The sequence below is a fragment of the Salvelinus fontinalis genome, chromosome 10 (assembly GCF_029448725.1).
Source record: "Salvelinus fontinalis isolate EN_2023a chromosome 10, ASM2944872v1, whole genome shotgun sequence".
Lineage (NCBI taxonomy): Eukaryota > Metazoa > Chordata > Actinopteri > Salmoniformes > Salmonidae > Salvelinus > Salvelinus fontinalis.
This window is the reverse complement of record NC_074674.1, coordinates 32,149,647-32,176,037: the sequence shown is the minus strand read 5'-3', so window position 1 is coordinate 32,176,037 and position 26,391 is coordinate 32,149,647. Positions and strand designations below refer to the sequence as shown.

The window sequence follows — 26,391 nt, the reverse complement described above, 5'->3', positions numbered from 1 at the left end:
ACGTATCTTGCCCATGAATTGATCACACGTACGTACGGCTGACTGAAAGTTGGCTTAAAACACAGAGAAAATGTTATCAGACCACCACACACGCACAGGGCGACGCGCGTTTGGGCTCGAGATTGCAAATACTACGTTTTCTGAGATCTGAACAAAGCTGAAAGATTTTCAATAACAACACACAAATAAATGACTTCATACTTTTAAAGCAATTACTTTTACATTAGGACATATAGCGTACAAGTCAAAAGTGTGGACACATACTCATTCAAGAGTTATCTTTATTTGTACTATTTTCTACATTATAGAATAATAGTGAAGACAAACTATGAAATAACATACATGGAATCATGTAGTAACCAAAAAAGTGTTTGCACACTTGGCATTCTCTCAACCAGTTTAACTTGGAATGCTTTTCCAACAGTCTTGGAAAATGCTGAGCACTTGATTGCTGCTTTTCCTTCACTCTGCAGTCCATGTCATCCCAAACCATCTCAATTGGGTTGAGGTCGGGTGATCGTGGAGGCCAGGTCATCTGATGCAGCACTCCATCACACTCCTTCTTGGTCAAATAGCTCTTACACAGCCTGGAGGTGTGTTGGGTCATTGTGCTGTTGAAAAACAAATGATAGTGAGACTAAGTGCAAACCAGATGCGATCGCGTATCATTGCAGAATGCTGTGGAAACCATGCTGGTTAAGTTTGCCTTGAATCCTATATAAATCACCAACAGTGTCACCAGCAAACTAACCCAACACCATCACACCTCCTCCTCCATGCTTCACGGTGGGAACCACACATGCGGAGACCATCTGTTCTCACAAAGACACGGCGATTGGAACCAAAAATCTAAAATTTGGACTCATCAGACCAAAAGGACAGATTTCCACCGGTCTAAAGTCCATTGCTCGTGTTTCTTGGCCCAAGCAAGTCTCTTCTTATTGGTGTCCTTTATTAATGGTTTCTTTGCAGCAATTCGACCATGACGGTCTGATTCACGCAGTCTCCTCTGAACAGTTGATGTTGAAATGTGTCTGTTACTTGAAATCTGTGAAGCATTAATTTGGGCTGCAATCTGAGGTGCAGCTAAGTCTAATGAACTTATCCTCTGCAGCAGAGGTAACTCTGGGTCTTCCTTTCCTGTGACGGTCCTCATGAGAGCCAGTTTCATCATAGCGCGTGATGTTTTTTGCGAATGCACTTGAAGAAACTTGACTGACCGGATTGACTGACCTTCATGTCTTAAAATAATGGACTGTCATTTCTCTTTGCTTATTTGAGCTGTTCTTGCCATAATATGGACTTGGTCTTTTACCAAATAGGGCTATCTCCTGTATACCACCCCTACCTTGTCACAACACAACTGATTGGCTCAAATGCATTAAGAAGTACAAGGCACACCTGTTATTGAAATCCAATCCAGGTGACTGCCTCATGAAGCTGGTTGAGAGAATGCTAAAAGTGTGCAAAGCTGTCATCAAGGCAAAAGGGTGGCTACTTTAAAGAATCTCAAATATATTTTTGGTTACTTCTTAATTCCATGTGTTATTGCATAGTTTTGAGGTCTTCACTATTAATCTACAATGTAGAAAATAGTAAAAATAAAGAAAAACCCTTGAATGAGTAGATGTGTCCAAACCTTTTACTGGTACTGTTTTTCTCGTGAATATAGACAGTAGACATAAGTTTCCATTTGAAATAATCCTGCACACCACAGTAATGAAAAAATACTCTCAAAGGGAGTGTAATAAATCAGACAGATAAGCTATGCATGGCAGCGCTGCTGACTCACCAATAAGACACTCAAGGCGAGCTGATTGAATCATGCTAAAAGTATGTACCTTACCTTGTTCATCAGTAAAGTACATACAGAATGCTGACTTTACAAGTACGTGTCAGAGGTAAAACCTCTCCCTCCCTGATTAGTGTCTGTATGGCTGGGGCCAGAGCCTGATAATGACAGACCTTGGCCTGCTCACAATACTAAAACTACTTTAATAGGTGGCCCAGAGAGGTAACATTTTTATCACACAATACTTACCACCATAAAGGTCAAAATGATTGATTTGCAATCAAGATGACAGCAGACCGGACATGGGTGTGTGGGGCAAATCTTAACAGAGGAGTTTTCACAAAGACAATGTTTTCACAGGAACGACAAAACAATGTGCAAGTCAGACACACTGTCATTCATTATGGACAATGTTCAGAATTTTGTGGTTGTGCATGCCTTGATATGACTGGGTTCAGGAGGTCTCGACCTTCCCTCCCCCGAGGATCCCCTGTTGGGATGCATCCTCTGAAACTCAGCCGTGATCTCCATGACAGTGCGGTTCTTGGTCTCAGGCACGTTGTACCACACAAACACCCCAGACAGGAAACAGAAGACGAAGAAAATCAGGAAACAAAAGTAGTCCAAATTCTCCTGTGTATAAGAATATACTGTGAGTGTATGTGTGACATCAGCTGCCACGGTTACACATCAAATAAGAGTACTTTTACCTATGTAAGGTACCAGTGACACAATACTTAAGATATAACTGTTACACCTGTTTGCGGTTTGTGTATAAAATCAAATCAAATTTTATTGGTCACATACACATGGTTAGCAGATGTTATTGTGAGTGTAGCGAAATGCTTGTGCTTCTAGTTCCGACAGATTACAATTTAGATATTGCTGCACTAACAATTCCACAACAACTACCTAACACACAAATCTAAGTAAAGGAATGGAATAAGAATATATACACTACTGTTCAAAAGTTTGGGGTCACTTAGAAATGTCCCTGTTTTCCATGAAAACACATGAAATGAGTTGCAAAATGAATAGGAAATATAGTCAAGACATTGACAAAGTTATAAATGATTTTTAATTGAAATAATAATTGTGTCCTTCAAACTTTGCTTTTGTCAAAGAATCCTCCATTTTCAGCCTTGCAGACCTTTGGCATTCTAGTTGTCAATTTGTTGAGGTAATCTGAGGGGATTTCAACACATGCTTCCTGAAGCACCTCCCACAAGTTGGATTGGCTTGATGGGCACTTCTTACGTACCATACGGTCAAGCTGCTCCCACAACAGCTCAATAGGGTTGAGAACTGGTGACTGTGCTGGCCACTCCGTTATAGACAGAATACCAGCTGACTGCTTCTTCCCTAAATAGTTCTTGCATAGTTTGGAGCTGTGCCTTGGGTCATTGTCCTGTTGTAGGAGGAAATTGGCTCCAATTAAGCACCGTCCACAGGGTATGGCATGGCATTGCAAAATTGAGTGATAGCCTTCCTTCTTCAAGATCCCTTTTACCCTGTACAAATCTCCCACTTTACCACCACCAAAGCACCCCAGACCATCACATTGCCTCCACCATGCTTGACAGATGGCGTCAAGCACTCCTCAGCATCTTTTCATTTTTCTGCTTCTCACGAATGTTCTTCTTTGTGATCTGAGCACCTCAAACTTAGACTGGTCTGTCCATAACACATTTTTCCAATCTTCCTCTGTCCAGTGTCTGTGTGCTTTTTCCCATCTTAATCTTTTCTTTTTATTGGCCAGTCTGAGATATGGCTTTTTCTTTGCAACTCTGCCTAGAAGGCCAGCGTCCCGGAGTTGCCTCTTCACTGTTGACGTTGAGACTGGTGTTTTGTGGGTACTATTTAATGAAGCTGCCAGTTGAGGACTTGTGAGGCTTCTGTTTCTCAAACTAGACACTCTAATCTACTTGTTCTCTTGCTCAGTTGTGCACCGGGGCCTCCCACTTCTCTTTCTATTCTAGTTAAAGACAGTTTGAGCTGTTCGGTGAAGGGAGTAGTACACAGCGTTGTACGAGATCTTCAGTTTCTTGGCAATTTCTCGCTTGGAATAGCCTTCATTTCTCAGAACAAGAAGAGTGACGAGTTACCAAAGAAAGTTTTGTTTCTGGCCATTTTGAGCCTGTAATCGAACCCACAAATGCTGATGCTCCAGATACTCAACTAGTCTAAAGAAGGCCAGTTTTATTGCTTATTTAATCAGGACAACAGTTTTCGGCTGTGCTAATATAATTGAAAAAGGGTTTTCTAATGATCAATTAGCCTTTTAAAATGATAAACTTGGATTTGCTAACACAACGTGCCTTTGAAACACAGGAGTGATGGTTGCTGATAATGGGCCTCTGTGCGCCTATGTAGATATTCCATTAAAATTTAAAGAAATAAAAAAGCCGTTTCCAGCTACAATAGTCACTTACAACATTAACAATGTCTACACTGTATTTCTGATTGATTTGATGTTATTTTAATGGACAAAAAAATGTGCTTTTCTTTCAAAAACAAGGACATTTCAAAGTGACCCCAAACTTTTGAACGGTAGTGTACATACAAAGACAAGGTGTGAGAAGTTGATGTGCTCACCACTATGACGGGGAAGAGCAACCCCAGGAGGAAGAGGCCCTGCCAGTTGAGGGTGCAGCCGATGGTGTAGGCAGCTGATTTGAACGACTGGTTGAAGATATCACCAGGTAGAGCCACTGTCACTCCAGCTAGGAGCAATAGACAATGAAAATACCAGATAAATAAGTTGATCCATTGTTTTGGCATGGCTTAGTCATACGTCAGGGTATAGGACCCACCTGGTCCACTGGAGAAGAAGAAGATGAAGATGAAGATGAGAAGCATACTGCAGTAAGGCATCCAGGAAACTTGGATCTGAACAACAAACAACAAAGGTGTAACTTATTAATGAGCCATTGTTGTTTCCACCCGCTGTAAAAGATTGATGTAACCCAGTGATAATATATAGGGACATTCTGTGAACTTTAGAGCTGGATGACATGCCTCAGAGAATTCCATTCATTCATTAGTAATGAGTATTTTTCCATTTGTGGTAAAGATGGAACCCACAAACTATGTAGTTGATGACAGTAGTGTGTTGCTTATAATGTTTGACTTACCTGCAGGTAGAGTGTAAGGGTCAGGAGACCCAGGGTAACTGCCATGCATAGGTAACCCCTATAGAGCATTAGCCTCTTTCCTGTGCTCTCAATCACCATCACCTGTCATACCAAAGGAGGGTTAACGATCAGAGTCAAATAGAGACATTAGGAATTTCACTGTCAACTGGACATAAATACAACGTCACAGGGGTGGGGCACTCTTAGTAAATACAGTTGAAGTCAGAAGTTTACATACACTTAGGTTGGAGTCATTAAAAATGGTTTTCAACCACTCCACAAATTTCTTGTTATCAAACTATAATTTTGGCAAGTCGGTTAAGACATCTACTTTGTGCATGACACAAGTAATTTTCCAACAATTGTTTACAGACAAATTATTTCACTTATAATTCACTGTATCACAATTCCAGTGGGTCAGAAGGGGGAGGCTTGCAAGCCGAAGAACACCATCCCAACAGTGAAGCACGGGGGTGGCAGCATCATGTTGTAGGGGTGCTTTGCTGCAGGAGGGACTGGTGACTCTTCACAAAATAGATGGCATCATGAGGCTGGAAAATTATGTGGATATATTGAAGCAACATCTCAAGACATCAGTCAGGAAGTTAAAGCTTGGTCGCAAATGAGTCATCCAAATGGACAATGACCCCAAGCATACTTCCAAAGTTGTGGCAAAATGGCTTAAGGACAAAAGCGTGTGCGAGCAAGGAGGCCTACAAACCTGACTCAGTTACACCAGCTCTGTCAGGAGGAATGGGCCAAAATTCACCCAATTTATTGTGCGAAGCTTATGGAAGGCTAGCCAAAACGTTTGACCCAAGTTAAATAATTTAAAGGCAATGCTACCAGACACTCAATTAGTATATGTAAACTTCTGACCCACTGGAAATGTGATGAAAGAAACAAAGGCTGAAATAAAATCATTCTCTCTACTATTATTCTGACATTTCACATTCTTAAAATAAAGTGGTGATCCTAACTGACCTAAGACAGGGAATTTTTACTAGAATTAAATGTCAGGAATTGTGAAAAACTGAGATTAAATGTATTTGGCTAAGGTGTACTTCCGACTTCAACTGTAGTTACAGGCTTGAGAACATGTAAGTCTTGTTGACAAACCCCTCTTTAAAGGTCGAACAAAATATGATGCATGCATAGCCGTGGGAAGTAGGGGTACTGAGGGTGCTGCAGCACCCCCTGAAATATCAGAACACTTAAAAATAAAAATAAATTATAAAATATTTTTTCAGAAAAGTAGAGCATTGAGGACATTACTAGTTTTAGCGGACCGATATCTGCATAATCGGGCAATTTTTTTCTTCTTCAGCATCTCAGCTTTGGCAAAAAAAGTAGTTGTATAATTAAGAACAGTCAGGGGCGCAACTTTCCTTGTAGTAGGGTAGGACATGATGCCCCCACATTCTGAAATAGCATTTTGTCCCCCTCCTCAGTTTTATCATTGCACTGTGATACAAAAAGTGGTATTGGTGTGCGTTAAGACCATGTGGATGCCTCAGAGTGGTCGGGTAGGCTGTTTGGCGGTTTCAGACAGTTGGATTTAGGACCACATGGACACCACAGAGCGTGCAAACAGAGGCAGCTGTTGTCTGTGTATGTTGTGCTTTTTCTCAGAGTTGTAAAAGCAAGCAGAGAAGAAACTGGCTACTCTTTATTTGACTGATGTAGCTGGCAAGGTAATTGCTGTTTGACTTAACTGAAGAAGAAAAAAATATTCCCAGTGCTGAGATAGTATTGTAACTGACATGTAACGTTAGCTAATGTTTCATCCCCTCTCAACTCAAGTTCTGTCTGAAGTGACTGAACTAGCTAGCTAACTAGTAGCTACCACAGCTCTAGCCTCCAGCTATCTGTCAGGTAGCAGTATCTAACAGCTGTTGTGTGTATGGAAATGTATAAGCTGAGTGACATGGCACAGAATTGCAAACATTGTTCATCTCCAATCACATTAAGGAACCCTAAACTGAGGAATTGTCTCTCTCGCCGTCCTCCTAATAGGAGTACAACCTCCATAACTTCACCTACTCAGTGTATAAATTCCAGAGGCATCTCTAATTCAGTAGCCTTTGTTTTGTCCCGTTTCAACAGAAGTAAATTAACTTGGCTCATTTTCGCCAGTTGATGCACCATAGAGCTAGCCAAAAGTTGGCTAACGTTAGATATTTTTGCCTTAATCACAGTCAATATAGCAATGTAACGTTATTGATCTGTCAGTTTCCCTAGCCAATTCCCTACTTTACACACTGACACAGTATAAACAGCTCTACAGGCTTCACTGTCATGTTGCACAGTCAGTACACAAAACTATGCTCATCATGTCTTAGCAGGATCAGATGATGACAGGTGTCTAGAACGCACTGCACAACAGGTCACTTCCTGTTGAACGCGGAATGAGGGAGAGCTCGGTTTGATGTTTTGGTCTATGGAATAAGTTTGGTTACTAGCTAGCTACCTTTTGTGTTTGGATTCCGTGACGCGGTTAGCATCAGTTTCTGGTACCGCTACAATCTGTCCAGTGATCCCGCCGACCAAGGCTGGGTCTGAGGAGCTGCTTGGCGTAGCACCTAGCCTAGTTGCCTATTAAGCTAGCAGGATTTTCTTGAGTGTTGAACGCAGCCCATGATGCATTTAGACATTGTGGCTGGGACCACGGATTGTCTCGGGCTTCTGGCGGTCTGCTGTTTGTTGTTTCCAATCTTACCTGCGATATGCCCTGTTTGGATTGTGAGGAGTAACAGCGTAACCTACGTTGCTACCATGACGAAGACCAAAGCCGGCAGGAGTACCGTTGAGGACAGTGTTGTCTCTATCACAGGTGAAGGATATTGTAAACTAACAAAAATAGTTAAACAGTTGTTACAACAACAAGAAAATTGCTTCAAATGTTGTTTCCAAATACTGGTGGAGTCAACTAATAAAATAAATGGATGACCTGACCAGAGAGATCCAAGACCTAAAGAACAGTTTGCAGATCTCCCAGGGTCAGCTCGATGAGTTGAAACAGGAGAACGGCAAGATGACAGCAATCTGTAAGTCATTGAGAGAGGACATCAGTTCTGTTTGGGAATCCATGATAACAACGATGGAGAAATGAGATTATCTTGAGGGACAATCAAGGCGGAACAACATGGTTGTTGACGGAATTGCAGAATATCCATGAGACCTGGGCGGAGTCGGAGAAGAGAGTGAGGGAAATGATCTAGGAGAAACTGAAATGGACCACAGGAAGATTGAGGTGGAGTGTGCCCACAGGACTGGAAAACCCACCACCGGCCCAGATGACACGCCCAGGCCAATAGTTGTCAAGTTCCTGAGGTTCAAGGACAAGGTAGCTGTTCTGGAAAGAACCAAGAACTTGAGAGGAACGTACAACTTTCTCAACGAGGACTATTCTGAAGCTGTGCGCCAGAAGAGGAAAGAACTGATCCCAGCCATGAAAGCTGCCAGAGCACGTGAGGACATTGCTTACATCCGCTATGACAGGCTCATTGTCCACCCTCCCACCCAAAAGCCTGGAAGGGATGAGAAAGCTAAGCCTATGGTTTCGTAGCCTCAACCTCACAGCACACACACACACCAACTGATTAATGGACTGCTGAATGTATATTTTTCTCTCTTGATTTGTTTGCTCTTTTCCATATTATGCCTCTTTCTGATAAGATACACAGGAAATAGCCTATATTAATATATGTAACCTTAGAAATAAGGTTCATTAAATCAATAACATTCATATATTAGCCATTTCTGAGACTCAATTCATTTGATGATACAGCAGTAGCAATACAAGGATATAATATATATATAGAAGAATCAGCAATGCTTATGGGGGAGGTGTTGCTGTATATATAGTATATTCAGAGCCATATCCCTGTAATGCATAGAGAATATCTTCTGTCAAGCATTATTGAAGTGTTGTGGTTGCAGGTTCACCTGGCACATCTAAAGCATTTTATTTTGGCGTGTTGCTGTAGGCCACCAAGTGCTAACAGTCAGTATCTAAATAATATGTGTGAAATGCTTGCTAGTGTATGTGATGTAAACGGAGAGATCCACTTTCTTGAGGATCTGAATATTGACTGGTTTTCGTCAAGCTGTCCGGTCAAGAGGAATCTTCTCACTGTAACCAGTGCCTGTAATCTGGTTCAGGTTATTAAATCAACCTACCTGGGTGTTTACAAACACTAAAGGAACAAGATCGTCCACATGTATTAATCACATTTTTACTAATACTGTAGAACTTTGTTCTAAAGCTGTATCCATACCCATTGGATGCAGTGATCACAATATAGTGGCTATATCCAGGAAAGCCAAAGTTCCAAAAGCTGAGCCTAAAGTAGTGTCTAAGAGATCATATAAAAAAAAATTCTGTGACTCTTATGTAGATGTCAAAATATTTGTTGGTCTGATGTAAGGAGAATCCAGATGCTGCACGTGATGAATTTATGAAATTGCTTCTTCCAGTTATTGTTAAGGCGCCATAGATTGCTGAGGAATTGAAAAAACATGGTTGAAAGAGATGGGGCAAAAGGACCGACTAATAAGTCTGGCTGCACATCTGACTGGCTGACTTAGTACAAACTGAGAAATTGTGACTAAACTCAACAAAAAGTAGAAGCTGTATTATGAAGCCAAGATAAATGATATAAAGAATGATGGGGGAAACACTTGAGTATTCTAAATGAAATTATGGACAGAAAGACAAATTCAACTCCATCTTTCATCAAATCAGATGGCTTATTCATCACAAAACCATTTGATGTTGCCTATTATTTTAACAATTACTTCATTGGCAAAGTGGACAAACTTAGGCAGGAAATGCCAACAACAATGAGCCATTGTATTCATGCATAAAAAAAACAAATAATGAAAGAATAGCATTGTGAGTTTTGTAAAGTTGGTGTGGGAGAGATGGGAAAATTATTGTTATCGATCAATAATGACAAACCTAGCATTGACAAGTTAGATGGAAAGCTACTGAGGATGGTAGCTGACTCCGATTATAGCCACTCCTATCTGTTATATCTTAAATCTGAGCCTAGAGGAAAGTATTTGGCCTCAGGCCTGGAGGGAAGCCGAGGCTATTCCAATACCGAAGAGTGGTAAAGCGGCCTTTACTGGTTCTAACACCAGACCTATCAGCTCTTAGCAAACTGTTGGAAAGAATGGTGTTAGACCAAATACAATGCTATTTCTCTGTAAACAAATTAATGACAGACTTTCAGCATGCTTATAGAGAAGGGCACTCAACATGTACTGCATTGACACAAATGACTAATGATTGGTTGAAATTCATTTATGATAATATGGTGGGAGCTGTACTGTTAGAATTCAGTGCAGCCTTTGATAGTATTGATCATAACCTGTTGTGAAATCTTGTGTTATGGCTTTTCAACCTCTGCCATATCATGGATTCAGAGATATCTAATAGAACTCAGTTTTTTTATATTTTTTATGGAAGCTTCTCTAACGTCAAACATGCAAAGTGTGGTGAACCACAAGGCAGCTCTCTAGGCCATTTTTACCAATGACCTGCCACTGGCATTAAACAAAGCATGTGTGTTCGTGTATGCTGATGATTCAACCATATACACATCAGCAACCACAGCTAATGAAGTCACTGAAACCCTTAAAGAGTTGCAGTCTGTTTTGGAATGGTTGGCCAGTAATAAACTGGTCCTGAATATCTCTAAAACTAAGAGCATTGTATTTGGTACAAATCAAGTTCTAGGCCTCAGTTGGATCTGGTAATGAATGGTGTGGCTGTTGAACAAGTTGAGGAGACTAAATTACTTGGTGTTACCTTAGATTCAATGGTTGTAAAGAGGGAGAAAGGTATGTCTGTAATAAAGAGATGCTCTGCTTTTTTGACACCACACTCCACAAAGCAAGTCCTGCAGGCTCTAGTTTTATCTTATCTTAACTATTGTCCAGTCATATGGTCAAGTGCTGTAAAGAAAGACATAGTTAAGCTGCAGCTGACCCAGAACAGAGCCACATGTCTTGCTCTTCATTGTAATCAGAGGGCTAATATTAATACTATGCATGCCAGTCTCTCTTGGCTAAAAGTTGAGGAAAGACTGCGTCACTTCTTGTTTTTATAAGATCCATTAAGGTGTTGAAAATTCCAAATTGTTTGCATAGTCAACTTACACACACACTTACCCCACCAGACATGCCACCAGGGGTCTTTTCACAGTCCCCAGATCCAGAACAAATTCAAGGAAACGTACAGTATATAGAGAGCCATGAGTGCATGGAACTCCCATCTTATATAGCGCAAGTGAACAGCAAACCCGTTTTCAAAAAACAAATAAAATAACCTCACAGCACAACGCCTCTCCCACATGTGACCTACTTGTGTATGTACTGACATGTACAGTGGGGAGAAGAAGTATTTGATACACTGCCGATTTTGCAGGTTTTCCTACTTACAAAGCATGTAGAGGTCTGTAATTTTTATCATAGGTACACTTCAACTGTGAGAGACGGAATCTAAAACAAAAATCCAGAAAATCACATTGTATGATTTTTAACTAATTAATTAGCATTTTATTGCATGACATAAGTATTTGATACATCAGAAAAGCAGAACTTAATATTTGGTACAGAAACCTTTGTTTGCAATTACAGAGATCATACGTTTCCTGTAGTTCTTGACCAGGTTTGCACGCACTGCAGCAGGGATTTTGGCCCACTCCTCCATACAGACCTTCTCCAGATCCTTCAGGTTTCGGGGCTGTCGCTGGGCAATACGGACTTCCAGCTCCCTCCAAAGATTTTCTATTGGTTTCAGGCCTGGAGACTGGCTAGGCCACTCCAGGACCTTGAGATGCTTCTTATGGAGCCACTCCTTAGTTGCCCTGGCTGTGTGTTTCGGGTCGTTGTCATGCTGGAAGACCCAGCTACGACCCATCTTCAATGCTCTTACTGAGGGAAGGAGGTTGTTGGCCAAGATCTCGCGATACATGGCCCCATCCATCCCCCCCTCAATACGGTGCAGTCTTCCTGTCCCCTTTGCAGAAAAGCATCCCAAAAGAATGATGTTTCCACCTCCATGCTTCACGGTTGGGATAGTGTTCTTGGGGTTGTACTCATCCTTCTTCTTCCTCCAAACACGGCGAGTGGAGTTTAGACCAAAAAGCTCTATTTTTATCTCATCAGACCGCATGACCTTCTCCCATTCCTCCTCTGGATCATCCAGATGGTCATTGGCAAACTTCAGATGGGCCTGGACATGCGCTGGCTTGAGCAGGGGGACCTTGTGTGCGCTGCAGGATTTTAATCCATGACGGCGTAGTGTGTTACTAATGGTTTTCTTTGAGACTGTGGTCCCAGCTCTCTTCGGGTCATTGACCAGGTCCTGCCGTGTAGTTCTCGGCTGATCCCTCACCTTCCTCATGATCATTGATGCCCCACGAGGTGAGATCTTGCATGGAGCCCCAGACCGAGGGTGATTGACCGTCATCTTGAACTTCTTCCATTTTCTAATAATTGCGCCAACAGTTGTTGCCTTCTCACCAAGCTGCTTGCCTATTGTCCTGTAGCCCATCCCACCCTTGTTCAGGTCTACAATTTTATCCCTGATGTCCTTACACAGCTCTCTGGTCTTGGCCATTGTGGAGAGGTTGGAGTCTGTTTGATTGAGTGTGTGGACAGGTGTCTTTTATATAGGTAACGAGTTCAAACAGGTGCAGTTAATACAGGTAATGAGTGGAGAACAGGAGGGCTTCTTATAGAAAAACTAACAGGTCTGTGAGAGCCGGAATTCTTACTGGTTGGTAGGTGATCAAATACTTATGTCATGCAATAAAATGCTAATTAATTACTTAAAAATCATACAATGTGATTTTCTGAATTTTTGTTTTACATACCGTCTCTCACAGTTGAAGTGTACCTATGATAAAAATAACAGACCTCTACATGATTTGTAAGTAGGAAAACCTGCAATATCGGCAGTGTATCAAATACTTCTCCCCACTGTATGTGTAACTGATAGATGCACACACACATTTAAAAAGATTAACATGTAGTGTGTATGTCAATTTTAAAGTATTTTGTCTGTAATGTCTTTTTTATTAAGTGTCAGACCCCAGTAAGACTTGGTGTCGCTAGACTTGGCTAATGGGGACCCTAATAAATCAAATCCCAGCAGGGTCAGACCAGTCTACGGAGCTCAGGTGAATTTTACAGTATATTATAACAATCAATGAATGGATTCAAAGTTCCATCTTGAGTTGATGGGTAGGATACAGTCTGGGATCTGGGAATTATGGTAATTTCAATGATTGAACCATTGATTCTATTCTTGGATAACATAATGTATAAATGTACACCAATGCAATTCTTTGTCATGCCTCATCTGAGCAGGATCAGATGGTGACAGGGGTCTCAGCAGGGTCAGGCAACCAGGGAAGACCAGTCGGCGCTGAGGTGAACTTTTACAAATGCAACACTTTATTCTCTCTGTGCAGCAAACACTGGACAAGCCAGAAGATTCAAAGACTGAAAACTATTTTAAGGCATTCTGACAAACCTCTAAAGTTGATTTCCAAACTATATCAAGGGTTGATAGAGGCTTTTCCCAATGACACAAAACTTGTCATACAGAAAAGTGAGGAAGACCTGGGAGACTATTGATGATGAATGGATACAGATATGTTAGAATGCCCAGTCATGTTCATATAGTCTCAGACATAAATTACTGCAGTTTAAGACAATCCATAGAAAGTACTATATGCCAGTGAAACTGAATATCATCACTCAGAAATGTACTTCCTCTGCTGGAGGTGTAAAACACAAAAGGGGACATAATTGCATATGTTATGTTCTTGTGAAGGCTGGCTGAATTCTGGCAAAGAGTATGTTCTATCTCAACATGTCTATAGATCCTCCCTTCTCCCTGTTTTTGTTTGTTTAGAAATATTGATACTGGAGACTTGTCAGAAGAAACTGTGTAACCTAGCATTTACAGAGGCTAAGAAATACATTGCCATTAGTGGGAAGGTTGGTTATCCTCCCACAATGTCACAATGGATGGCAGAAATGTCATTCCATGTGTTATTTCATAGTTTTGATGTCTTCACTATTATTCTACAATGTAGAAAATAGTTTAAAAAAAATTAAAAACTCTGGAATGAGTAGATGTGTCCAAACTTTTGACTGGTACTGTATGGCCTCCCGAGTGGCGCAGCGGTCTAAGGCACTGCATCTCAGTGCTAGAGGCGTCACTACAGACCCTGGTTCAGCAGTCGAAGGCACTGCATCTCAGTGCTAGAGGCGTCACTACAGACCCTGGTTCAGCAGTCTAAGGCACTGCATCTCAGTGCTAGAGGCGTCACTACAGACCCTGGTTCAGCAGTCTAAGGCACTACATCTCAGTGCTAGAGGCGTCACTACAGACCCTGGTTCAGCAGTATAAGGCACTGCATCTCAGTGCTAGAGGCGTCACTACAGACCCTGGTTCAGCAGTCTAAGGCACTGCATCTCAGTGCTAGAGGCGTCACTACAGACCCTGGTTCAGCAGTCTAAGGCACTGCATCTCAGTGCTAGAGGCGTCACTACAGACCCTGGTTCAGCGGTCTAAGGTACTGCATCTCAGTGCTAGAGGCGTCACTACAGACCCTGGTTCAGCAGTCTAAGGTACTGCATCTCAGTGCTAGAGGCGCCACTACAGACACTACAGACACCCTGGTTCGAATCCTGTTTCACAACCAGCCCTGATTGGGAGTCCCATAGGGTGGCGCACAATTGGCCCAGCGTCTTCCGGTTTTGGCCGGTCTAGGCCGTCATTGTAAATAAGAATTTGTTCTTAGCTGACTTGCCTAGTTAAATAAAGGTTAAATAAAAAGACATTTAAAAAACTATATCAAGCAAGTATTTCTATTCTGCAAGTATTACATCAGATTAACTGTTTTGTACAGAAATATAATTTAGTTTAAATGTTTTCACAAAAGAGGTGCACTGGGCCTTTACTAGTCCTGTATTAGTGGACCGATATAGACATCTTCAGCGAGTAGTCCCCCCTCCCATATGAACCTTCACAATTCATAAAGGTTCATATAGGGTTAATAAGAGTTAGTGGTGAGGGATATGGTAAAACACAACTCACACAGGCCATGGAGGTAGAAACCTCACACAGACCAGTTCCCAAGGCAACATGGCGTAACTGGTGTGTGGGGATCCCTGCAGTACGGAACACATCAAATGAGTAAAGGTACACCTGCAGAGGAGCAGAATGACACGGTTTATCACTTAATCAGACTATATACTCTGAACAAAAATATAAAAATGCCACATGCATTAATGTCAAAGATTTTACTGAGTTGCAGTTCATATATGGAAATCAGTCAATTGAAATAAATTCATTAGGCTCTAATCTATGGATTTCACATGACTGAGAATACATACATGCAGGTAGGGGCACGGATCAGAAAACCAGTCAGTATCTGGTGTGAACACCATTTGCCTCATGCAGCACGACATCTCCTTGGCATAGATGATCAGGTTGTTGATTTTGGACTGTGGAATGTTGTCCCACTCCTCTTCAATGGCTGTGTGAAGTTGCTGGATATTGGTGGGAACTGGAACATGCTGTCATACATGTCAATCCAGAGCATCCCAAACATGCTCAACGGGTGACATGTCTGGCGAGTCTGCTGACCATGGAAGAACTGGGTCATTTTCAGCTTCCAGGAATTGTGTATAGATCCTTGCGACATGGGGCCGTGCATTATCATGCTGAAACACGAAGTGATGATGGCGGAGGAGTGACATGACAACGGGCCTCAGGATCTCGTCACGTATCTATGTGCATTCAAATTGCCATCGATAAAATGCAATTGTGTTTGTTGTCCGTAGCTTTTGCCTGTCCATACCATAACCCCACCGCTACCATAGGACCCTGGTGAGGATGACAAGCACGCAGATGAGCTACCCTGAGACGGTTTCTGACAGTTTGTGCAAACCCACAGTTTCATCAGATTTCCAGGTGGCTGGTCAGAGACGATCCCGCAGGTGAAGAATCCGGTTTTGGAGGTCCTGGGTTGGCTTGGTTTCACGTGGTCTGTGGTTTTGAGGCCGGTTGGACGTACTGCCAAATTCTCTAAAATGACGTTGGAGGCGACTTATGGTAGAGAAACGAACATTCAATTCTCTGGCAACAGCTCTGGTGGACATTCCTGCAGTCAGCATGCCAATTGTACACTCCCTAAAAACTTGAGACATCTGTGGCATTGTTTTGTGTGACAAAACTGTACATTTTAAAGTGGCCTTTTATTGTCGCCAGCACAAGGTACACCTGTGTAATGACCATGCTGTTTAATCAGCTTCTTGATATGCCACACCTGTCAGGCGGATGGATTATCTTGGCAAATATAAATGCTTACTAACAGGGATGCCAACAAATTTGTGCCCTTTTATTTCAGCTCATGAAACATGAGATCAACACTTTACATGTTGCATTTATATTTTTGTTCAGTATAATTGAATGGACTTTAGGTAGGTTTTGATCAGACAGTGACATGCTATGGTATATTTGTATATCCTAACTCCAACTGTTGCTCAAACACAATGTCCTTGTGGACCAACTTCATGAAACTCACAGCGTTGATGCCACTGAACTGCAGGGTGGTGAAGGCGACGAGGATGGTGAGGAACTGCCAGCGTACGTCCTGGTCCAGGATCAGGTCCAACACAGTGTGGCTGCAGACTCCCTTCATGGAGGCGTGCTCCACCAGCATCTCCTCCACCTCCGCACTGTGGTCTCTGTTGCCCCACAGCCTGCGGATGGCTACAAGGGGGAAAGGCCCAGTAAGATACACAAGTGGAAAAGGACATACAAGCCCAATAAGATAGACTGCTGAGTCAGATATTATGATGATGACGATTGTGAGAATGATTATGAAAACACTAATTGCATCAAGTACATTTTTAGTGAGGTAGCGTTCCTTAGACAACCCATTACCTGTCAATATTCCTCAGGGCTCCACCCAGGTGCTTACCCTTCTCACAGCCCTGACGGTCGCCCCGGTCCAGCAGCAGGTATTTGGGTGACTCTGGGAGGAAGGGCAGGGTGATGAGCTGGAGCAGGGCGGTCGCACCACTGAAGCCCAACAACCAAGGCCACCTGTCCTCTGTCCCCAATAACTCACTGCAAGGACAGAGTACACTATCAAATAATATCACATTGTTTGTTCACCACAGGTTAAACTGATATAAGCATCCCTGACTAACACACTAGGACCAGATAGCTCACCTGATCCCCAGAAGCTGACCTGAGAACTTCCCCATGGACAGAAAGGTGGAAACAGACAAACCCATTATCCCTCGCAGCCTCTTGGGGGCACATTCCACTAGGTACATGGTGTGGACACTGAGGCTAACACCTGCAGCACACCCAAGAAAGGATAAACCTTATCACAGACAGTTTGGCAGCATTAATCCTCTAGTGAGATATTAAGACAGGTATAAAGATGACCTTGTTTTGGATGGACCTTTTTTATGAATGGAATCCATTCATAAGAAAAATCAGCTTACCTGCATTAATGCCATAGAGGAAACGTCCAACCATGATCATCTCAAAGGACATGGCCGTTTTACTCAACAGCATCATCCCAGCACCGCCAATGGCAAACAGGTTGTTCAACAACAGGCATCTCTTTCTGTTAAGTGTGGTGGGGGAAAAATAATAATCAACCTAATTCCTGTTCTACTACAACAAATAGTAACCACACCAACACACCTTCAAATAAGAGGCCACAATCCTTGCATGGCCAGGATGCATACCCCAAGTCTTGGCCCAGTATGAAGCCTGACACTTTCTACTACTACCACTTACCTCCCATACGCTGATGAGAGGTGGCCGGCACACAGGGAACCAAGGAGACCCCCGATGCAGAAGATGGAGACGATGAAGGACCAGATGAGAGTCACTTCCCACTGTTCCAGGGATATACTATACCGCTGCAGGCATGTGGTGTTCACGAGCTCCTTTATGAACTACAGCAACACCAAGATGGTGGCCGTGACGTTTTGGAATTGGGTCAGTCAAACATTACGGATCTCAAACCATTTCTCATTTCCCCCCAGACAAAATATTTACAGTTTACATTGGTGCATGTCTCCAACTGAAGTTGTTGCTTTGTTAAGAGAAAATAGTGATTCGGAGCTATTACATTATTGTTATAGAAACTTGAGTGTCACTTTTTTTAGTTTAGTTTATTAATTCAACCATTTTAAAAAACAAGCACACATAAAACCTGAAAAAGCCATACATGCACATGGATAAAATCATCGAGGATAACACACAATAAAGTCTGGGTCCTCTTGAGACAAGATACCTAGACAAGATCGAACACAGTATGGCAGTGAAACAATAAAACAAAAACAGAGAAGAAGAACATCTATCTCATCATTCCAGTTACATCATAGGGGTTATTCATATGGGCACAGAAGACATCAAACATATTTTTACTTTATTTTTAAAGCTGTCCAGAGAGGACGTTGTTTTTATAGGCAGAGGCAACTCATTCCATTATGAGGCTCCAGTATACAAGAAAGTACCTCTGCCAGCATTACTCCTGAACCTGTATAAGCACACATCAGCAACACCTGATCTGGTGCTGTGATTGTGTGCATCCCTAACACGAGGAAAGTAATCACTTAGATATCTGGGCGCAGGACCATAAATACTCCTGTAAACCAGACCTAGTCTAATCTGGCACACCCTAGCCTCAACAGGCAGACAGTTTAGCAGCTCCTACCTATGTGAGTACATGGAGTTACCTTCATACTACCCCGATCAGCTTATTCTGGGCTATCTGGAGCTTCCCCTTCATAAATTTAGATAAGCCCCCAAACCAGGAAGTACTAGCATAGTAACAACTGAGATTGGTTTACAAAGCAACATGTATCTGTTAATACTGACGTGGTGGTCTACTTTTGTCATTTAAAAATACTTTTGAAGTGGATCTACAGTACTCACAGAAGAAGGTGAAGTTAGGACAGATATATGAAAGCCGAACTGGAATGTCCCACCAATGCCACTAATGAAAATGGCAGCAATAAGAACAGGACTTTCTAACTGGACAGAGAAGAGGAAACATAAGTAAGCCTGCAACAATACACCATAAAAACAAAAACAGCACTGGCAATTATAATTGCCAAACAAGCAGTGATATAGTTGGGCATTAGGTAGATACCATTAGTCACAAATGGCCAATCAAAAAATATATATACATGAAAAATCACAAATATTGCCACTTACCAGAAGCATCAAGGCATGTGCCATAGCTAGTCCCTGGTTCAATGCAAGGAATGAGGGTAAATGAGACAACTAAAAAAGATGTCTAACTGAAAGTGGTGACATGTTAACTTTAGGGCTGTGACGATTATGGAATTTAGGTAAATGATTGTCATGCAAATAACAGGGTTAATCATAATTGTCCGTTTTTTTTGTATGTGTGAGCTTGTAATTTATCTTGAAAAATATATACCTAATGAATACAACACAGCTTTGCTCTGTCTCATAAACAAATGGTTTTGACCATGTTTGGAAATTAAGCTTCTCATTCCAACAATGAGGTTCTGCTCTGCTCTTAAAATGATTACCAACTTTACCCTATTCATGTCAAAACAAACTGCTCTTGGGTAAAGTATATCTACTTGAATACAAAGTTAAATCCCCCTTCACCTAAATTGAATGTGAAGACAATACTTTTTGGTTACACGATTATACAATAACTGTGCCAGCCTAAGTTAATGTATACACAGCTGAAATTATTGACCAAAAGTTAACATGTCAAAAAACCTCCTGTCCCCTCCAAAACAAATGCACATCCTTGTAGGGAAGAATAAGATCCAACTTACATGCATCCTGCAATGTCAAGTGGTATCCGGAAATAGATTATTACACCTGGCATACAATTGACATGAATATAACAATTGATCCAAAATATTAATTTAATTAATATAAGTAAGATTTGCCTTTATACCAATATAAAACATGTTTGTTATAGACAGTCATCTTTATCACCACATGGATAATACAATTAAAAAGGCGCTAATACAACGTTTGAAATAAATCATTTGTTGCAAGCAAAACTGACTCATAAATAAATGATCTAAACCAGGCACATAAGCTATAAGAGCCTCAACCACTGTCCTCCGTATAATGAGATGTTTTATTTTCACCCTATCCCTCAGTAAATACTGTCCTGTTGTAGCTGATTAGTCAGGTCCATCATTTTTGGAACCCTTGATAAAGATGAGCAAAAGAATATTATGAAATAAATACATACTGAGCTACAGTTGAAGTCGGAAGTTTACATATACTTAGGTTGGAGTCATTAAAACTTATTTTTCAACCACTCCACAAATATCTTGTTAACAAACTATACTTTTGGCAAGTCGGTAAAGATAACTACTTTGTGCAATACACAAAATATTTTTGCAACATTTGTTTACAGACACAATTCCAGTAGGTCAGAAGTATACATACACTAAGTTGACTATGCCTTTTAAACAGCTTGGAAAATTCCAGAAAATGTCATGGCTTTAGAAGCTTCTGATAGGCTAATTGACATTATTTGAGTCAATTGGAGGTGTACCTGTGGATGTCAGCGGAGTCAATCACCACCTTCCGGAGACACCTGAAACCCCACCTCTTTAAGGAATACCTAGGATAGGATAAAGCAATCCTTCAGTCACCCCCCCCTTAAAAGATTTAGATGCACTATTGTAAAGTGGCTGTTCCACTGGATGTCATAAGGTGAATGCACCAATTTGTAAGTCGCTCTGGATAAGAGCGTCTGCTAAATGACTTAAATGTAAATGTAATGTATTTCACGGTCTTCCTTCAAACTCAGTGCCTCTTTGCTTGACATCATGGGAAAATCAAAAGAAATCAGCCAAGACCTCAGAAAAACAATTGTAGACCTCCACAAGTCTGGTTCATCCTTGGGAGCAATTTCCAAATGCCTGAAGGTACCACGTTCATCTGTACAAACAATAGTACGCAAGTATAAACACCATGGGACCACGCAGCCGTCATACCACTCAGGAAGGAGACCCGTTCTGTCTCCCAGAGATGAACGTACTTTGGTGCGAAAGGTTCAATCCTTCCAAGAACAACAGCAAAGGACCTTGTGAAGATGCTGGAGGAAACGGGTAAAAAAGTATCTTTATCCACAGTAAAACGAGTCCTATATCAACATAACCTGAAAGGCCGCTCAGCAAGGAAGAAGTCACTGCTCCAAAACCGCCATAAAAAAAGCCAGACTATGGTTTGCAACTGCACATGGGGACAAAGATCGTACTTTTTGGAGAAATGTCTTGTCGGATTAAACAAAAATAGAACTGTTTGGCCATAATGACCATCGTTATGTTTGGAGGAAAACGGGGGAGGCTTGCAAGCCGAAGAACACCATCCCAACTGTGAAGCACGGGGGTGGCAGCATCATGTTGTGGGAGTGCTTTGCTGCAGGAGTGACTGGTGCACTTCACAAAATAGATTGCATCATGAGGATGGAAAATTATGTGGATATATTGAAGCAACATCAAGACATCAGTCAGGAAGTTAAAGCCTGGTCACAAATGGGTCTTCCAAATGGACAATGACCCCAAGCATACTTCCAAAGTTGTGGCAAAACGACTTAAGGACAACAAAGTCAAGGTATTGGAGTGGCCATCACAAAGCCCTGACCTCAATCCTATAGAACATTTGTGGGCAGAACTGAAAAAACATGTGCGAGCAAGGAGGCCTACAAACCTGACTCAGTTACACCAGCTCTGTCAGGATGAATGGGCCAAAATTCATCCAACATATTGTGGGAGCTTGTGGAAGGCTACCCGAAACATTTGACCCAAGTTAAACAATTTCAAGGCAATGCTACCAAATACTAATTGAGTGTATGTAAACTTCTGACACACTGGGAATGTGATGAGAAGAATAAAAGCTGAAATAAATATTTCTCTCAACTATTATTCTGACATTCCACATTCTTAAAATAAAGTGGTGATCCTAACTCACCTAAAACAGGGAATTTTTTACTAGGATTAAACGTCAGGAATTGTGAAAAACTGAGTTTAAATGTATTTGGCTAAGGTGTATATAAACTTCTGACTTCAACTGTATATAGTGTGTGCTCAAATTTTGGGGGGGAAATTATATTTTATACAATTGTTCCGAGAAAGAGATTTTGTTTAACAAGTATTTTTTGTTAAAGGGTCAAAATTATTGGCATCTGTTTTCAATACTCTAGCACCCTCCCCTTGCGAGGATAACACAGCCTTTTTCTAAAATATTTTATGAGATTGGAGAACATGTTTGGAGGGGGATCTTAGACCATTCCTCCATACAGAATATTTCCAGATCCTTGATATCCTTTGTCTGCTGTTATAGACTGTCCTCTTCAATTCAAACCACAGGTTTCCAATGGGGGTTCAAGTCTGGACATTGAGATGGCCATTGCAATATAATGATTGTGGTCAATTAACAATTTCCTTGTGGACATTGATTAATGCTTGGGGTTATGGTTTAACTGGAAGAACCACTTGCGGCCAAGTTTCAGCCACCTGGCCGAGGCAACCAGGTGTAATTTCCACCTCAGTGTTGAAAGATAAACAGAAAGCAGGAAAATCACATTAACTGCAATTCCCGTTTACACAAAATTTATTTTTTGCTCATCTTTTTTATTTATTTCACCTTTATTTAACCAGGTAGGCTAGTTGAGAACAAGTTCACATTTACAACTGTGACCTGGCCAAGATAAAGCATAGCAATTCGACACATACAACACCACCCATTATCAAGGGTGCCAATAATTATGGACCTGACTGTATGTTGAGGACAGAGGACAAATCAACATCTTCAAGGCAAGCTCAATGACAAACTCCATTTCTCCATCTCAGCTCTTTTCACAGCAGGACGTAGCGTGTGAAATCTCCTGGCAGATGCTGGCCGTGACGTAGCATGTTCAGGATGCCCTGGAAGCGCTTGTCCACTTTCATCCAAGTGAACTCTTTAATGTCCACCTCCACAAGAAAAAGTAGACCTGTAGGGGAACACAGGAGTATTGAGACAGGAAGTAAGTTAGTTCCCATCAGTACCCAGGCGGCCATCCTTGACCAAATGTTGTCAAAACAATATCTGGATCAGAACATAATATCCCTTTCTTGGAAGAATTAACACAACTCCTACAACAGCAATGATCAACCGTGTTTTGTGTCATAGGGAAGGAAAGTACAAACCCTTCTTTAGAACTGTAATTTGAGTGAGGTACCTTTTGTGTCGTCCTCCTTAAAATCGCTGATGAAGCTTGCGTGTGGCATTATTCAGGGGTTTTACTGGCAGGTGCAGGACTTTTTACTTCCCTGTTACGGCTGTGTTAATGCTTTCCACAGAAACATTCAGCTGGACATATGTCACACGGCCTTTCATGTACAAAGAGAAAAGAGTGAGTGATACAAAGGAAAAGAGTGATAAAAGAGATATTATAAACATGTATTTATTTTACTGGTAAAACTGCCAGATCTGCAGTAACATCTTAAATAAAACTGCACTAAAGTATATGGATGACCATGTGTTACTGAGGGGAACTCACTGAGGGATGGTCTTGGTAGTTGATGAATATTCTGGGTAGTTGATGAATTCCATCTCTAATCTGGTTCTTGGAGGTTTTCCTGAGGTGCTCCTGCTGGGTTGGTTGCAAATCCACTCTGTCTCACAGGCCCTCTTCCACTGGGGTATCAAAGGAGATTAAAAAATATATATAGGACAAAACATGTACAATTCATTTGGTTGGTACTATGTAGCTTCTCCTGTTACAACATCCTACAACACACACAGTATCCTTACTGGACAGCTGGCTGTTCCTTTCCTTGGCATGTTGACCCTAAGCTGCTTTCCATCCTGCACGTCCTTCAGGAAGCACTCCTCTAGTTCCTGTGACAAAAATAAGTCAATCACCATCAGTCCAGGGTTACAATTACAACTCAGATTTCACAACTGACATAAAGGACAAATAGCATACTTCAAGATATTGCATTCCAGACAAGCTAAAAAGGACCTGTCTAGAAAGAATGTGAAGCATGTATGCAATACCTTTAAATTCTTCAGTAGGTCTTTTTGGCAGCCAACACATTATTCAAACTGATCAAGGAGTCCAGCTATTGAAAGGACATTTGTCCCATCTTCCCTAGAATGATCCGCTTGTCATGATATTTTGCTGAACATAAGCCTTACATTTTAAGTTACGTTTCAAGAAGGTGATGTATTACCTGATGCTGTCAGAAAACCACTGAGTTTCTGTTTGATGAGGTGAGCTCTCTTCTCTGTTAGCTGAAACACTAACTACATAAGATAAAAGTTATCCCTTCGACAAGAGACATGCCCCGTATGCACCAGATCATCATACCAATTGGCCGCAGCTCCAAGACCTGTCTGATGGATGAAATCCTGTCGTTCAAATGCAGGATTATATCCTCAAACCCGCAATGACTCATATTGCTGAAAAAGAAGAATATGGTAAAGACTGTGCTGCTCAATAAAATGAAATAAATCTGGAAGATTTCCTGCTGTTCATTCAATGGCCATTTTGACATATGAATCTTGAATAAAGTGCCTTCATAAAGTATTCATAAAGTCTTACTCCACATTTTGTTGTGTTACAGCCCAAATTCAAAATGGATTAAAAAAAATGTTTACTCTTCTACACACAATAACTCATAATGACAAAGTGAAAACATGTTTAGAAATTGTTTCAAATATGTAGAAAATTAAATATAGAAGAATTCACACCCGAGTCGATACTTTGTAGAAGCATCTTTAGTAGCGATTACAGCTTTGAGTCGTCAACGGTGTCTATCAGCTTTGCAAATCTGGTTTTGGGGATTTTCTTCTATTCTTCCTTGCAGATTTTCTCAAGCTCTGTTAAGTTAGATGGGGAGCAGCGGTAAACTGCAATCTTCAAGTCTTTACACAGATTTTCAAATGGGATTTACAGTATGGGCTTTGGCTGGGCCACTCAAAAACGTCCACGTTCTGAAGCCATTCCAGCATTGCTTTGGCTCATTGTCCTGTTGGAATGTAAATCTTCGCCCCCAGTCTAAGGTAATTTGCACTCTGAAGCAGGTTCTCATCAAGGTGCCTGTATTCGGCGTACCAGTCTCCCAGTCCCTGACCGCGGAAAAGCATCCCCATAGCATGACGCTGACACTGCCATGCTTTACGGTAGGGATGGTGATAGACAGGTGATGAGCTGTGCCTGGTTTTCGCCAGACATAGCGTTTTGCATTCAGGCCAAAGAGTTAAATTTTTGTCTAATCAAACCATAGAATATTTTGTCTTCTCAGTCTTTCACGTGCATTTTTGCAAACTCTAGGCGTGCTGTCATGTGCTTTTTTTTCTCAGGAGTGGCTCCCGTCTGGCCACTCTCCCATGAAGCACAGATTGGTCAAATCAAATCTTATTGGTCACATACACATGGTTAGCAGATGTTATTGCGAGTGTAGTGAAATGCTTGTGCTTCTAGTTCCAACAATGCAGCAATATCTAACATGTAATCTAATAATTCCACAACAAAAAGACTGTTGTCCTGCTGGCAAGTTCTTCCCTGACCAAGGTCCTTCTTCCCAGTTGCTCAGTTGGGTTGGACGGCCAGCTCTAGGCAGTTTGGGTAGTTCCATAACATTTGCTGCTACCCCAGTAAATCACTCCTTTCAAATCACACCCTTTTCTTGAGAGCAAAACAATTCACATTTCTTGCCCCAATTCATTTAACACGGAGCACCAGCAGAAATACAAACAATTATCACAAGACCACTTCTGATTACCCTCACCGATTCCACAGCACCCAACTCGTCACCCACCCTGAAACTGGGCTCCGAGAACTTCCCCACACTTCCCCACACTTCCTCACACTTTGACCTCATTCACTTCCATTTATTTTCCTGACATTTTTAACCAACTCAAGCGCACCCTCAAGCTCACCCTCTTCCTCCCTCTCACCCTCATCTGCCTCTTTCTCCCTCCGTATTCCTTATGATAATACTGCACCTCTCCTGACAAACATATTGTTATTGTGTAACAGTACAACTTTACGGCGTCCCCTCGCCCCAACACGGGCGCGAACCAGGGACCTTCTGCACACATCAACAACGGTCGCCCACGAATCATCGTTAGCTTTGCAGAGCAAGAGGCAACACTACTAATAGGTTTCAGAGCAAGTGACGTAACTGATTGAAACGCTACTAGCGCGAACCCGCTAACTAGCTAGCCATTTCACATCCGTTACACTCACCCCCCTTTCAAGCTCCTCCTTTTCCGCAGCAACCAGTGATCCGGGTCAACAGCATCAATGTAACAGTATAACTTTAAACCGTCCCCTCGCCCCGACACGGGCGCGAACCAGGGACCTCTGCACACATCAACGACGGTCGCCCACGAAGCAT

General features: G+C 41.7%; 1 protein-coding gene and 1 pseudogene across 1 annotated transcript; both read right to left on the bottom strand.

Annotated features, from left to right (window-relative positions):
• Positions 1–186: 186 nt before the first annotated feature.
• On the bottom strand, positions 187–19,132 carry LOC129863281 (solute carrier family 2, facilitated glucose transporter member 11-like; the record flags this gene model as incomplete). The annotated part of the gene is made up of 11 exons (XM_055935172.1): positions 187–2,425; positions 4,388–4,515; positions 4,606–4,681; positions 4,927–5,028; positions 15,053–15,163; positions 16,545–16,732; positions 16,944–17,092; positions 17,198–17,327; positions 17,479–17,603; positions 17,780–17,940; positions 18,926–19,132. Coding segments are annotated over 11 exons (1,596 nt in total), but the record flags the coding sequence as incomplete, so codon positions are not given.
• On the bottom strand, positions 18,139–25,872 carry LOC129863280 (uncharacterized; annotated as a pseudogene).
• Positions 25,873–26,391: the final 519 nt, after the last annotated feature.